This window comes from Clupea harengus, chromosome 11 (genome assembly GCF_900700415.2).
Source record: "Clupea harengus chromosome 11, Ch_v2.0.2, whole genome shotgun sequence".
NCBI classification, from domain to species: Eukaryota; Metazoa; Chordata; class Actinopteri; order Clupeiformes; family Clupeidae; genus Clupea; species Clupea harengus.
This window is the reverse complement of record NC_045162.1, coordinates 22,702,776-22,715,846: the sequence shown is the minus strand read 5'-3', so window position 1 is coordinate 22,715,846 and position 13,071 is coordinate 22,702,776. Positions and strand designations below refer to the sequence as shown.

The 13,071-nt window shown below is 44.4% G+C and overlaps 1 protein-coding gene across 2 annotated transcripts; it reads left to right on the top strand.

Moving 5' to 3' along the window:
* Positions 1 to 671: 671 nt before the first annotated feature.
* epn1a (epsin 1a) lies at positions 672 to 11,632 on the top strand. 2 transcript variants are annotated; one of them, XM_031576281.2, is made up of 12 exons: positions 672 to 847; positions 1,226 to 1,327; positions 1,418 to 1,576; positions 1,898 to 2,026; positions 3,426 to 3,546; positions 4,482 to 4,633; positions 5,018 to 5,089; positions 5,851 to 5,934; positions 7,500 to 7,770; positions 8,822 to 8,989; positions 9,464 to 9,715; positions 9,826 to 11,632. In XM_031576281.2, the coding sequence occupies exons 2-12, from the start codon at positions 1,259 to 1,261 to the stop codon at positions 10,317 to 10,319; spliced, it is 1,971 nt and encodes a 656-aa protein (XP_031432141.1). In that variant the 5' UTR covers positions 672 to 847; positions 1,226 to 1,258; the 3' UTR covers positions 10,320 to 11,632. The 2 variants fall into 2 exon arrangements, with proteins under 2 accessions (XP_031432141.1, XP_012688980.1); XM_012833526.3 differs by lacking the exon at positions 5,018 to 5,089.
* The last annotated feature ends 1,439 nt before the right edge of the window (positions 11,633 to 13,071 follow it).

Genomic DNA, 13,071 nt, shown 5'->3' with positions numbered 1-13,071 from the left:
GAGAGGCACAGTTAAAAAATAACGTTAGTAGTTGGGCTGAAGTTTTTTCATTATCACTCAAGGTCTTTGTTGGTGACTAACCGAAACGTTTGGGACTTTGCTCCAGGAATCTTCAACTCGACTTTTGGAACGGTTATCGAGTTGCCATTATGCAATCAAGTCGCATAGTTGTGAGCACAGTGTGCTGTCTATTCGCTCCTTATCGCACGAACTGTATTCATGGCGAAGGTGACGAATCCCTCTAACAAGCCATTTTAAGAGGCACCCACCAGCATTATGATACCAGTTTATTCTGTGTTTTATTTATTTGTCAAAGGAAGCTGTCAGAGCCACAAAGAGAAGAACGTTGCAGAACTGTATGTGTGTTTTAACTGGAACAGTCTAGTCTAGACACCCTATCCTCAGATAACATTTCTGGTTGCTGAAGGTAATTTCCTATTCTGGTCAGGTTATGTGCAGCAGCATATCACTATTGATATTTCATAAGGGGAACTGTCCCTGCAGACCTCCCTGGTCTTTAATTTGACTGACCTTAGATATGTCTGAAATTGAATTCCTTTTGATATTACCTGCTGTTGACTGTTATTGCCCTGTAAACCTGTCTTTTAAACTATATGTTTTCATACTGTCCCCCCCCCCTCCTTTTTATTTTCTCCCTTGGACAGTCCCCCCCCCCCCCCCCCCTTAAAATCTCCACTGTTGGGAGCCAATGTCGCCCTGTGGAGGCACAGGGAAGTGGACAAGCTGAGAGAGCTAGCGCAAGTGAGCTCTGTGACTCCAAGGCGCAAGAGAGGGCAAAAGAAGACAGGCGGACACGCCCCACGGCCACGTTGTTCCTTTTTAGCAGGTAGGTGGTTGGGCGTGTCCGTCCTTTAATTGTTCCTAACCTGCGGGTCACCCGCTTGGTGTCCACTTGGTGTGTTGACTTGACTCGCTTTCATCCCGCCGCTGGGCTGAAGTGACTTGAATGCTTCATGCGGGCGCTTTCACTTCAAGGAGCAGATACTTCAAGGCCACAGGGATTTAATGTTCTTTTTTTGCCATTGGACTCTGTTTTTGTGGTGTGATTTTGCTTATCGTTGTGCTGGCATTCTGGAACAATGGGAAGTTTTATTTCTCTTTTATTTGTGACTCTTATTTCCAATATTCATTCAGTGTAAGGTGGCAGCACTGTGTGGTACTACAGCTATTAATGATTTATTGACCCTGTTTTACAATCTCTTAGATTTCAGACGAATCAGATAGCCAAGCTGTTGCCATGTCGACGTCTTCGCTACGACGACAAGTGAAGAACATTGTGCATAATTACTCTGAGGCAGAGATAAAGGTGGGCGTTGTACCGCTTCCCTCTTTTATGGTGCTTTTTATTTCACCCCATTCTCCTGTATACCCTGTCTAAAACTGTGCTGTCCCACAGGTCAGAGAAGCGACCTCTAATGACCCCTGGGGCCCCTCCAGTTCTCTCATGTCAGAAATTGCAGACCTCACATACAATGTCGTGGCCTTCTCAGAAATTATGAGCATGGTGTGGAAGCGACTGAATGACCATGGCAAGAACTGGAGGCATGTATATAAAGTAAGTATTACAGTGATATTTGCTGAACCCTAATCTCCAAAGGCATGAAATGGAAAATGTGATTTAATTATTTGAATACATGGCTGTGACACTGGTTTGACAGGACATGTTTTTGCAGAAGTTGTTTCTTGGTGTTCTACCAGTATGCATACACAAGCTTTTTTTTTTTTTTGCTTTCTTTCCCCCCCCCCTGATCTTACTGGGTGTTTTAGAGCCCCCTGGGTGTCCTCGTAGTTTTTCTTTTCTTTTTTTCTTCTTTTCTTCTTCTCTCGGGTAATTTGCAGGTGTGCTCTGTGTTTTTTTTTTTTTTTTTTTTTGTAGGCTATGACACTGATGGAGTACTTGATAAAGACAGGCTCTGAGCGGGTGGCCCAGCAGTGCAGAGAGAACATCTACGCTGTCCAGACCCTCAAAGACTTTCAGTTCATAGACAGGGATGGCAAAGACCAGGTACACAACTATTCACTCTTCATCCATGTGTTCTTGCATTACAGGCCAGGTCACTTGGAAAGTACAAATATATACATATACGCATTCAGTTATGCTGCTGATAGATAAACACACTCGCTCATATCTGCATGTGTGAACGGGCATGTTAATGGTGTATGACACAAATTCTCAGAAACTCTTGAGGTTGCCGTCTGGAAGCAATTGATGCAAAAGCCTTACACTTCCTTACACAAACAATCCATCTGTCCACTTACTGTTGCACCTACTAAACACACATTCTTTACACACAAACACAGCCATTTGTACGCACACACACACACACACACACACACACACACACACACACACACACACACACACACGCTGCTACACAAGAACAAACTGAAAGCTCAAGGACTTTCGGTGCTTGCATGGTGAAACCCAGGTACCACAGTATAAGTGGTAGACACACACACCGACACACACACACACATTCCCCAAGGACATTTGACACTGTGCCTGCGTTTGAATGGTCAGGTTCTTGTCAACAGTGGAGGAGGAGGAGGAGGAGGGGATGGGGTGGATGAAGATTTTGTTTTCCCAGCATGTTGATCTAAATCTTAGAAAACTAAATTACTGAGAGAATACAATATTTGGTTTTCTAATTAATTATGGTGAGCATGCAGTGTGTTGCCTACAGTATATGAACTGAAGGCAACAGGTTGGAGGGTCACACTAACCTACATGCAGTATGTACCGTGAATGTTACTGCAGAGGAGAGCGGTTTTGTCTTTTAGCTTTTGGTTTTGTCCTTAAAGCTTTTGGCTTTTGAGGATGACCAAAAGTATCTTTAAAAAAATAATCAATATTTATGACTTGACCTTGCTGTGCTTGCACATGAGTCAACTCTTCCTTGCCACTGTCTATTTATTGCAGTCAAAGAAAGACCATGTCATTACAGCCACTCCAATTATACCCATACAACCTTAAACTGTGGCATAATGTGGTTAGATCAGAGTTAAGTATATCTGATGACTTTGACTTAGGGTATCGTGTATTTTTCAGTGTGTTTGTTTTCTCAGAAGATACACACTTCCTCTTGTTTTTGGTGCTGCTACAGTGGTAGAACTACACCTGATTGTATTCTTGAGATAAAGGGTTTGCCAGTGCTTACCTTGGCTGTCACATTTTTCCATTCCTTAAATTATGCCTAGCTACATGCTGTTTTATACTAAAGCAGTGTGCTGTGGCCAAACCTGGTATAAAAGATGTAAATCTAAATCAAAAGATTGAAACTTTTCTAATGGCTACAGTATGAACAGGGAAACCTACACAAAATATATATATGGAGAAGACTGTGTGTACAAATGGTGTGGATGTCCTTTTTAACTGTGGCTCCAACGTTGGTTGTGCGTATCAGGGAGTGAATGTAAGAGAAAAGGCCAAACAGCTGGTGACCCTACTGAAGGACGAGGAGAGACTACGGGAGGAGAGGATCCATGCCCTCAAGACCAAAGAAAAGATGGCGCAGACCACTAGTGGTGAGTACTCCATATCACGCCAGCTCAGTAGTGCACACTTGCTCAGAACGAAGACGTTTTCATTTGTTTTGTTATGTCATTCATCTGATTGGTCATTCAATTACTAATGTATAGATAATAATTGAAATATGAATGAATTATCTGGGCTGATGACTTGTCCCTCCCTGTTGAGGTTTTTATTTTTTCAATTGGGAATTGAAAGCTTATCAAACAGGAAGAATGATCACTGCAGTCTGTGACCGCTTCCCCCTTCTCCTGCTGAAGTAGTTACAAACACAGCTATCCACATACGTTTGCACAGCCAACAACACCCACACACACATACAAACTTGTCTACACACTTACAAACAAACAAACAAACATATATACAGACATGTCTACACACTTCCTTGTAGAACACACATACACACACAAACATCCCCACACACATGCACACAAACATCCCCACACACATGCACACAAACATCCCCACACACATGCACACAAACATCCCCACACACATGCACACAAACATCCCCACACACATGCACACAAACATCCCCACACACATGCACACAAACATCCCCACACACATGCACACAAACATCTCTACACACATGCACACCAACATCCCCACACACATGCACACAAACATCCCCACACACATACACACCAACATCTCTACACACATGCACACAAACATCCCCACACACATGCACAGCTCCCTGTGGACACGCTTTGTTTTCAGGCTTCAATGCTCTTGGGGTTAACAGTCCAACTACACACGATGAGCAGCTTGTATGCAAATGCAGCGCTCACTAAGAGATAGGAGGTGGTGGGGAAAAAGAGCGCTGTGGAGTGTGTTGGAGCCAACCCCGTGATTGGGGGCGTTAATGTCTGGGCAGATCAGTGCTTGAGTACTGAGTGACATCTGACGACTGTGATGTATGTCCCAGCCTCCTCTGCTCCCTCAGCTCCAGGTATCGGGGGAGGCAGCATGGCTCCTCAGCAGGGGGCGGACGGGGAGCAGGCGTGGCCTCAGAGCTCCGGAGAGGAGGACCTCCAGCTGCAGTTGGCGCTGGCCATGAGCAAAGAGGAGGCGGAGCAGGTAAAGCCAGAACAGCCTATCAGGACACAGGGCCTCCAGTAGCAGGTAAATGGGCCAAGGCTGCAGGAGACTGTCTTGGCCTTGGAGATGGCCACAAGTCCAATGTCTGGAGGCATTACCACTACCTTGTCACAAGCATCGTCAGTCCAATTCCATATGTATTACCACTTAAGCACATCTTTCTTGCACATTTATCATTTCCAGTTTTGAGAATAAACTCCAGTGAAGTTGAACTCCACTGCTATGAAAGCTAACCCTTTCAGAGAAACAAATGGGTCATTAGACATATCAGAAGCTGATATGATTGCAAAGTGGTCCTGACTCAGTTCTCCCCCCTTAACCTAGTGCCCCCCCACTCATCTCTTGACCCTAATCCTCCCCTAGCCCAATGCTGACCCTCTGGAGGATGCCGATTTCACCTATGCTCTCGCTCTCAGCCAACAGTTACAAGAAAAGGTCAGGGGTCAGAACTCACCCACGGCGACCAAAGTCATCGTGGGCCGTCTGCTTTCGCTCTCTGTTCCACTCCAAAATTCTGAACGCAATCTCAAAGCACAGCCCAGTCTGAGTTCTGATTATGGGAAATCTTGATGGTCACTGGCAAACATTCTTGTTTTCTGCACCTCTGTTGCTTATTCATGAGGCGATTTAAAAAAAGTAATTAAAGAAAATCAGGAATTCAACTTGGAGGTGAATTTTGCTGGGTAAAAGAATCAAAAGGTTCATACATGTTATATAGAACAGAGGTGTTCAGAAGTCTTCATGCTTTGCAGTAAATCATTGTGCCATATTTATTTGGGTGGAAACCTATGAAGTCATCAGAAAACTATTGAAGTAACCTGCAGTTGTCAATGAATGAACTCATCCAAACACATGCATGATAAAAAATCATTTTGTAATTACGCAGAACACTTAACATGGAATTGTTGGATCTGCCTTACTGAAAATACAACTGCACACCTGCATCAGTAATCAACAAATATCCTTCCCTTCGCTCTTCTCACTAAATGCATGCTTTCAAACACCAACCCTATTTTCATGCGCTGTACCTTCAGGGAAGTAAATGTTTTACAAACACAAACACGTCTCAGGGCTGATGGGGTATGGGGCCCCACACACTCCATATCCCATCAGCCCCCATGTTTGAACAGCCGAGACTGTGGTTGGGTTGCCGCGTGTCCCTATCTGATGATGTGGCGGTGGTGTATGATTGGCAGGAGGAGCGTCTGCGCAGGGGAGACGACCTGAGACTGCGGATGGCCATCGAGGAGAGTCAGAGGGAGAAGGCCAAGCCTGAGGAGGTGTGTGCGTGTGTGTGTGTCTGGGTGCGTGAGGGAGAGAGAGCGAGAGAGACCCGGTCATATCCAAGGGTGGAGAGTGTGGGTGTGTGTGTCTGGGTGTATGTAAATGTGTGAAAGATGAAGGCCAAAAACCCGCTGAACTGTGTGTGTACCTGCCTCTCACTCTCCAAGAGTTACCTGCTGTGTCTGTGTCTCTCACCCTGCGTGCGTTCGAAACAACACACTCTGTGACTGCACTAGTCTGTCTGAAAGTGTGCTTGTCTGTCTGTCTGTCTGTCTGTCTGTCTGTCTGTCTGTCTGTCTGTCTGTCTTTAGGACTGTAGTGCTGCTCATCACCTCTGAGCTCTCGCTCTCTTGACCACAAGCTGGCAGGGCAGCTGGTAGAATTTGTCTCATTCACCTCAGGATGCAATACATTCCCACAAGTTTTCCTACTTCTGTGACTGTTCCGTGTGTGTGTGTGTGTGTGTGTGTGTGTGTGTGTGTGTGTGTGTGTGTGTGTGTGTGTGTGTGTGTGTGTGTGTGTGTGTGTGTGTGAGAGAGAGAGTGTCTGTCACATGTGATATATTTGGTTTATTAGACCAAAAAGAGGTCTTTTTATTTTCTATTTGGTTCCTTTTGAACAAGCTCACCCTCAAAATGTTTCTAATATATTAACCAACATTTCCTGAAACATTTGGTTTGGTCTGCTTGCTAGCGAACTGGTTTAATTTTTGTTAAGTGAGCATGGATTTGATCACTAAGCTTGCTATTCTAGAGGAGCACCATAGAGAACATTTTGAAGAAGCTCAACAGATGTGAACTTCAATATATGTTGTCTGACTAGCTTACTAGTGCTATACATGTACTGTATTGCAGTGGTAAGAATATCCTACAACGCGCTTACACAGCTGTATGGCTTATTCAGGGGCCTTGTTTCAAGGGGTTTAGACTACGTTGTGTGTGTGCCGTGGCTGATAAAATAAAAGGGAAATAATCAGGCAAGCCGGTGCACAGAATGATTCTGCTAAGCTGCTATTAAAGTTGTTGATAAACATTACATCATCAGTCTGTCCAATCAGCAGGTGACCTGTTCAATATCAGGGATTTTTCTTTTTCACAGTTTCTTTGAGTAGTCAGACATATGTGCCCTTTGATCAGTCAGACATACAGTGCCAGTCAAAAGTTTGGACACACCTTCTCATTTTTTGAGAAGTGTTTTCTTTACATTTATTATTTTCTACATGGTAGATAACACTTTTTTTGTTTAGTACATCATTCCATATGAGTTATTTTGTGGTTTAAATGTCTTCAGTATTAATCTACAATGTAGAAAATAATAAAAGTAAAGAAAACACTTCTCCAAAAAATGTAAGGTGTGTCCAAAATTTTGACTGGTACTGTATGTGCCCCACAACTGAAATGCCACCATGTGTCATGTGCCCTGCTAGGGAAGTAGAGCATGTGAGCATGACCGCAAAAGGAACATGTTAACCGCTGTGGCACATTTAGGGCCGTTTGTGTTTTCTCTGCTGTCTCGTAGAGGCATGTGTGTCTGTGTGTGTTAACTGCTGTCTCTGTCTCAGAGCGCTCTGATGGAGTTGGGTACTGTTGACCCGTGGGGGGCCCACGCTGCCCCTCCAGCAATGGGTTCTGCTGGGCCCTCCCCTCCCCTCTCCGCAGCCCCCGCCCCTGCCGCTGCCGCTGGGACCTGGGGCCCGGCAGACCCGTGGGGGGCAGCCACGCCCTCCTCCCCCCCTGTCGATCCCTGGGGTGGGGGTCCACCTAAGATAGAGCCCCCTCCAGACCCGTGGGGAGACTCCTCCAGAGCCAACTCAGACCCTTGGGGATCAACAAGTGAGTGCAGCCATCCTGTAGCCTCTTACCTCTGAACCACGCTGTGTGTGTGTGGTGAAGAACTGCACTTAGCTGACAGGCAAGGAGAATGGTAAGATGTAAATGAGACGGATTGGAGCAATTAATTTATTACAGAAATTGATGATGAGATTTCTGTCTCCTCTGTCTATCCATTGCTCCTCTCACTCTCTCTATCTCTCTCTCTCTCTCTATCTCTATCTCTCTCTCTCTCGCTCTCTCTCACTCTCTCAATATTAACATCATCAAAACAAGAGGGGTAAAGGGTAAACTAGATCATCTGATCAGACTTAACTTTGGTCTTCCATTTACATTGAGCTGAAGGGGTTCATGGCACTGCACCTTTGGAGCGGTGTGAGGTGACAGACTGTTCTGTAAACGTATGCTGTATTTTGAGTATGTGGAGCTTGACGTGAACTAGTGCCCTGTGAGGTTAGTCTGCTTTGGTGTCCCAATTTTGACGGTTGACGGTGCTTTTTCTAAAACTTTCAGACACCAAAATTTAAGTATTTCATTTGAGGCTTTTCCCCCTTGCAGCTGTGAACAATACATAGTGCAATAAATAAAATATCACTGAAATCATAAACCAATTAAGCTCTGAATCATACTTCCAATTAAGCTCAGAATCTATTTACCTCATTCGCCATAGGCAATGTGGTTTGCTGAATATTTCATAAGGTAGTACTCGTTGAGCTTAAAACCATCAGAATTTGAAACAAAATGTCTTAATTATAAACAGGCCTATTATACTGCTCCATATCCACATGCATTTGCACACCACACTGTTCCAAATGTTCAACCTGTTGGATGTTGCATAGCAGGACGTCTGCCAGAATATCAGATTATGTAAAGAAAAGTGGCATATATACGATGTTGTAGTTCCTGTCAATTCTAAGGTAACCTGTGAAGAACATGGTTGTCTGTGCTCTCCCCCCCTCCCCCCTCCATCTCTCCCCCTCTCTCCCCATATCATCCCCACTGTTGTTGCCCTGCTTGTGTCTTAACCCTTGGCCCCTTCACCTCTCCCCCATAGCTGTGACCCCTCCCAGTGCGGACCCTTGGGGGACCTCATTGGCCCCAGCCCAGATCCCAGTAGCTTCCGGGTCAGGTGACCCCTGGGCTGCCGACGGGCTTGCCCCTGTCATTGACTCCCTCACCTCTGACCCCTGGAGCTTCCCCACCAAACATACCAATGGCACAGGTACACATACTGCGCACACACACACATAGTCACTGCAACAGTAAAAATATACAATATACACTACACTAAATATACACTGAAGAGGGTTTATTTGGCATTCCGAATCGGCCAAATCCACACACACACACACACACACACACACACACACACACACGCGCACGCACACACACTTACTCAGACACCCTCAGCTCTTTGGTCAGCCGCCTGAGGCACTGACATGAGTGAAGCTGCTGCCATGCTGTTTGGAGGAGCTGTGTGATGTGCTGTCTGGAATGGGTCTGTTTGTGTGTCTCCTCTCCTCCATTCCTCTTTTCCCCACATTAGTGGGCATTGTGTGAGACCTTCATTTCATAACAAGACGCATTCTGTACACATTGCCTGATTTTATCCCATCGCTTCATTTGTTCCTTGTTCTCTCTATCTCTTGCCTCTTTTGCCACTCTCGCTTCTATTTTTCTCCTGCTGTTTCTTCAGGAGATCCGGAGAGAAGAGGCTCTTTTGGAACAGCCGGAGATGGGAGCAAAGGTAGCACGGGCTCTCCGGTGCCCTTTGACCTCTCCTCTCTGGGCTCATCTCTGCCTGTGAGGAAAACGCCAGAGTCTTTCCTGGGGCCCAACGCTGCACTTGTGGACCTGGATTCTCTGATCTCCTCCAAGCCCAAACCCAAACAGCCCCCTCCCTCTCTCTCCAACTCCTCCACCAACAACCCCTTCCTACAGACACGGGGTGAGGAATGCAGCACGTTTATGGAAAACACATTTCTTGGTTTAAGCCTTTAAAAATATTAAGTTGTTTTTCATATCTCTCTCTCTCCCTCTCTCTCTTCTTTTCTTCAGGCTCATCCCCAGCCCCTGGTATGGCTGTGACCCCAGGTAGCACCATCTCCAGCAGGGGGGTTTCCCCCACCCCTCCTCCTACTTCCAATCCCTTTGGCGCGTCCTCCATGGCATCCATCTCCCCACAGCCATCCTCGCTTGGCCTGAGCCAGATGCGCACCAGCCCGGTCCCACCTAACCCCATGTTGGGTCACATGCCACCCCCAACACTGGGAATGGTTCAGCCTGGGATGGGCATGCATGGGATGGGAGTCTCTATGGCGGCCCCTGGCATGGGTATGGGAATGGTGCAGTCCAGCCCGATGGGAATGCCCTTCGGTGGGATGTCCCCCATGGCCCCACCTGGGAATGCCCACTTTATGGGCGCTGGAGGACCAGGCCAGCCTCCATTGATTTTGGGCGGGTCAACAGGGGTGGGCGGAGTGATGGGTGCTGGGGGATCTGTGGGTGGAGGCGGGGCCACCGGAGCGAGCACCAATCCCTTTCTTCTCTGAGGGCTTTCACCACTCCCCCTGCACCCTCCACAGCCCAAGCCCCTCATCACAAACAGTTTATGTGTCTGAAGAAAAAAAAAAATACAAAATTACGTGTACATCTCTATATTTAAAAGAAAACAAGAAAAGAAAAAAAGAAATTGTTATTTTTCTTTCACAAAAAAGCATTTCAATTTTATGTTTTATTTTTTTTGTTTTTTGTTTTTTTTTCCTAGAGTGGAATGCCGAAGGTTGAGAAGTGTTTATTTATTTAATTTCAAAATCATTTAAATTATTTTTCTTTTTTTCCAGTCTGATTGGGCAGTAGAGCGGGTGGATGATGGGGGTTTAATCAGTGTAGGACACCACTGTAGTATGCCATCATCAATCCTGCACAGGCGTGATCAAGTGATTGAGAGACTGATGAGTGGTGGGAGAAGAGCGGGTCGAGCGTAGCCACTAAAACAAAACAAAACAAAACAAAACTGATCGTGATCACACACACCCTCGCCGTCTTGTCTCTCCGGGGGAGTATCAGAAGGAGTGAAACACTGAGATTAAAAGAGTGCATGAAGGATGGATGGAACTAAACTCACAGCGACATTTCAGGCAAAATTCTGGTTGAGATCATTCAATGGCTGTATTATTTTAAGATCTTATTTAATGTTTAATGTAATTTATTTTAATTTTTTGTACTCTAGGGAACAAGGAAAATCACACTGAACTATGCCATTAAATGAGCGGCCTGTCTTTCCTCTTCCCTTCAACATTTCTGTGTAACAATCAAAAAAAAGAAAATGTGATTTTAACATTTCATGAATTGAGGGGAAAATGGAAAATTGTTTGTGTGTGTGTGAATGTGTTGCTGTATCCGAGTGAGAGCAAATGGATTTTAGCATGTGTGGGTGTATGTTTGTGTATATACGTCTGCACTTGCGTTTCTATGTGCATTTCCATTAGCCCAACCTCCTGGCTCACTACAGTCACTTGAAAGGCGAAATACAACATGAATTGTATTTTTTTTTAAAGTCACTTTTTCAATGCTTTGTAAATGTGGGGATTAAAAGAAGGTATTATAAAAGGTCCCATTTTATTTTCAATTATTATTTAGTTTTTTCTTCCCCTCTGGATTTATTTTGAAGACTACGTTTCTCCCACTGTCATGTATGCAGGGCACCCTGTACTCCAGTCTAAGCATGTGGTGAGCACACGCTTTTTTTCTCCTGCTGGTGTGATACAAGAAGGAGAAACTAAAATGCTTGTATAAAAACAGATGATCATCTGAATTAAAAGTAAAAAAACTAAAAAAATTATAATAAATTTTAAGTGCGGGACTGGATGAATGATCCGTGCTGTCATTTCTAATTTAGATTTGAATTGTTAGATTTTAAAAAGAAACAAACTGTCTTACTGGGGTAAGTCCAAATTTGTGCCGTTTTGTCACGTGCACCTTTGGGAAATATTGGAAAGATTAAAACACTGGTACAGTAAAATCATCAGGGTGTCCAAGCCCTTTCCCATCACTCCTTGATAAAGTATCAACAACTTCATGCAGTCAGTAGAGGGTTAAATGATTTGGCACCCTCAGGATGTTGAAAACAAAGCAAGGCTGAAGCGTTCTCATTTCAGCAGGAGCAGGATTTACTGGATCACTTTTCAGCAGCCCACTTGCCAGTATGTAGTAGACGGAACCAGAATTTAAAGGACATCCTGTAATGCATCCTGTTCGTTTACTCCAGACCCCCTGGTACTTTTAAGTTGCCAGGGGCTACAGGACAGTGCTTGTCTGAGAACTTAGAAATCCTGACCAATAACCTGAGCCTGGAAAAGTCAGCTGCGTCTACACCTTGTCCTCCTTCGCCATCATGCCTTTCACAACTTTTTTTCTGGCAGTCCTGATAGAGAATTCATCGTGCATTTCAATTTGCACTTCTAGTGTTCAGATTCTTCACTATCTGACAATTCTGTCCAGTAATCATGTGTTATTCATCTGTATCTAACTTAGTGACACAGCTATGACTGATAAAAATGTCTTGTAGAAGCTGCATTTTGTGAACCAGATGACCATTTGACATGAAATCAGCACTTTGCTAAGCTGCCAGTAATGTCTAGATGCTCAGGAATGGATTCTTGTGTTTTTTGACAGCACTCAGAATGGAAGACCACAACTCAAAATCAATCAACTACTTTGAAATCCTTTGCTGGAGCACCCCAAAGAGGACCCAATATTGCACCACTTTTGTTCAGTAGGTTTTGTTTTCTTATGATTTACAACTTTCAGATAACATTTGTTGTCATTTTGCCACAGGTTATTATTGAATTTGGCAAAGTCATAGATTAAATCATACAAAAGATGGCTATATACATTTCAGAGATTAATTCAATTGTTTACAATACAGGGGGTATACATTATTTTTTCCCCTACTAGTCAGCCCATGACATGGCCTTATATGAGGGGTGACTAATGAGTGATTTGAACAGATAAGATTGATACATTTGTGGCTTAAGGTAGAAGGAGACATAGTATAAAGCTGTGGTTACATGCATGAGCAGTTCAACTCAGTGATTATGCAGAAGGCTGTAAATTAATAACTTTAGTGGTATTCCTCTTTCAGATTAATGAAAAAAAGTCTGCACTGTCTGAGAAAAATGGACAAGATTGGCCTTCGTACAATCATTTGCCAAGGAGGTCCAAGAGGACATGGTGGTGAAAGTATTTCATTTTATACCATATATTGGAGATCCAGTCTTAGATTCGATCAGTCAGGATTCA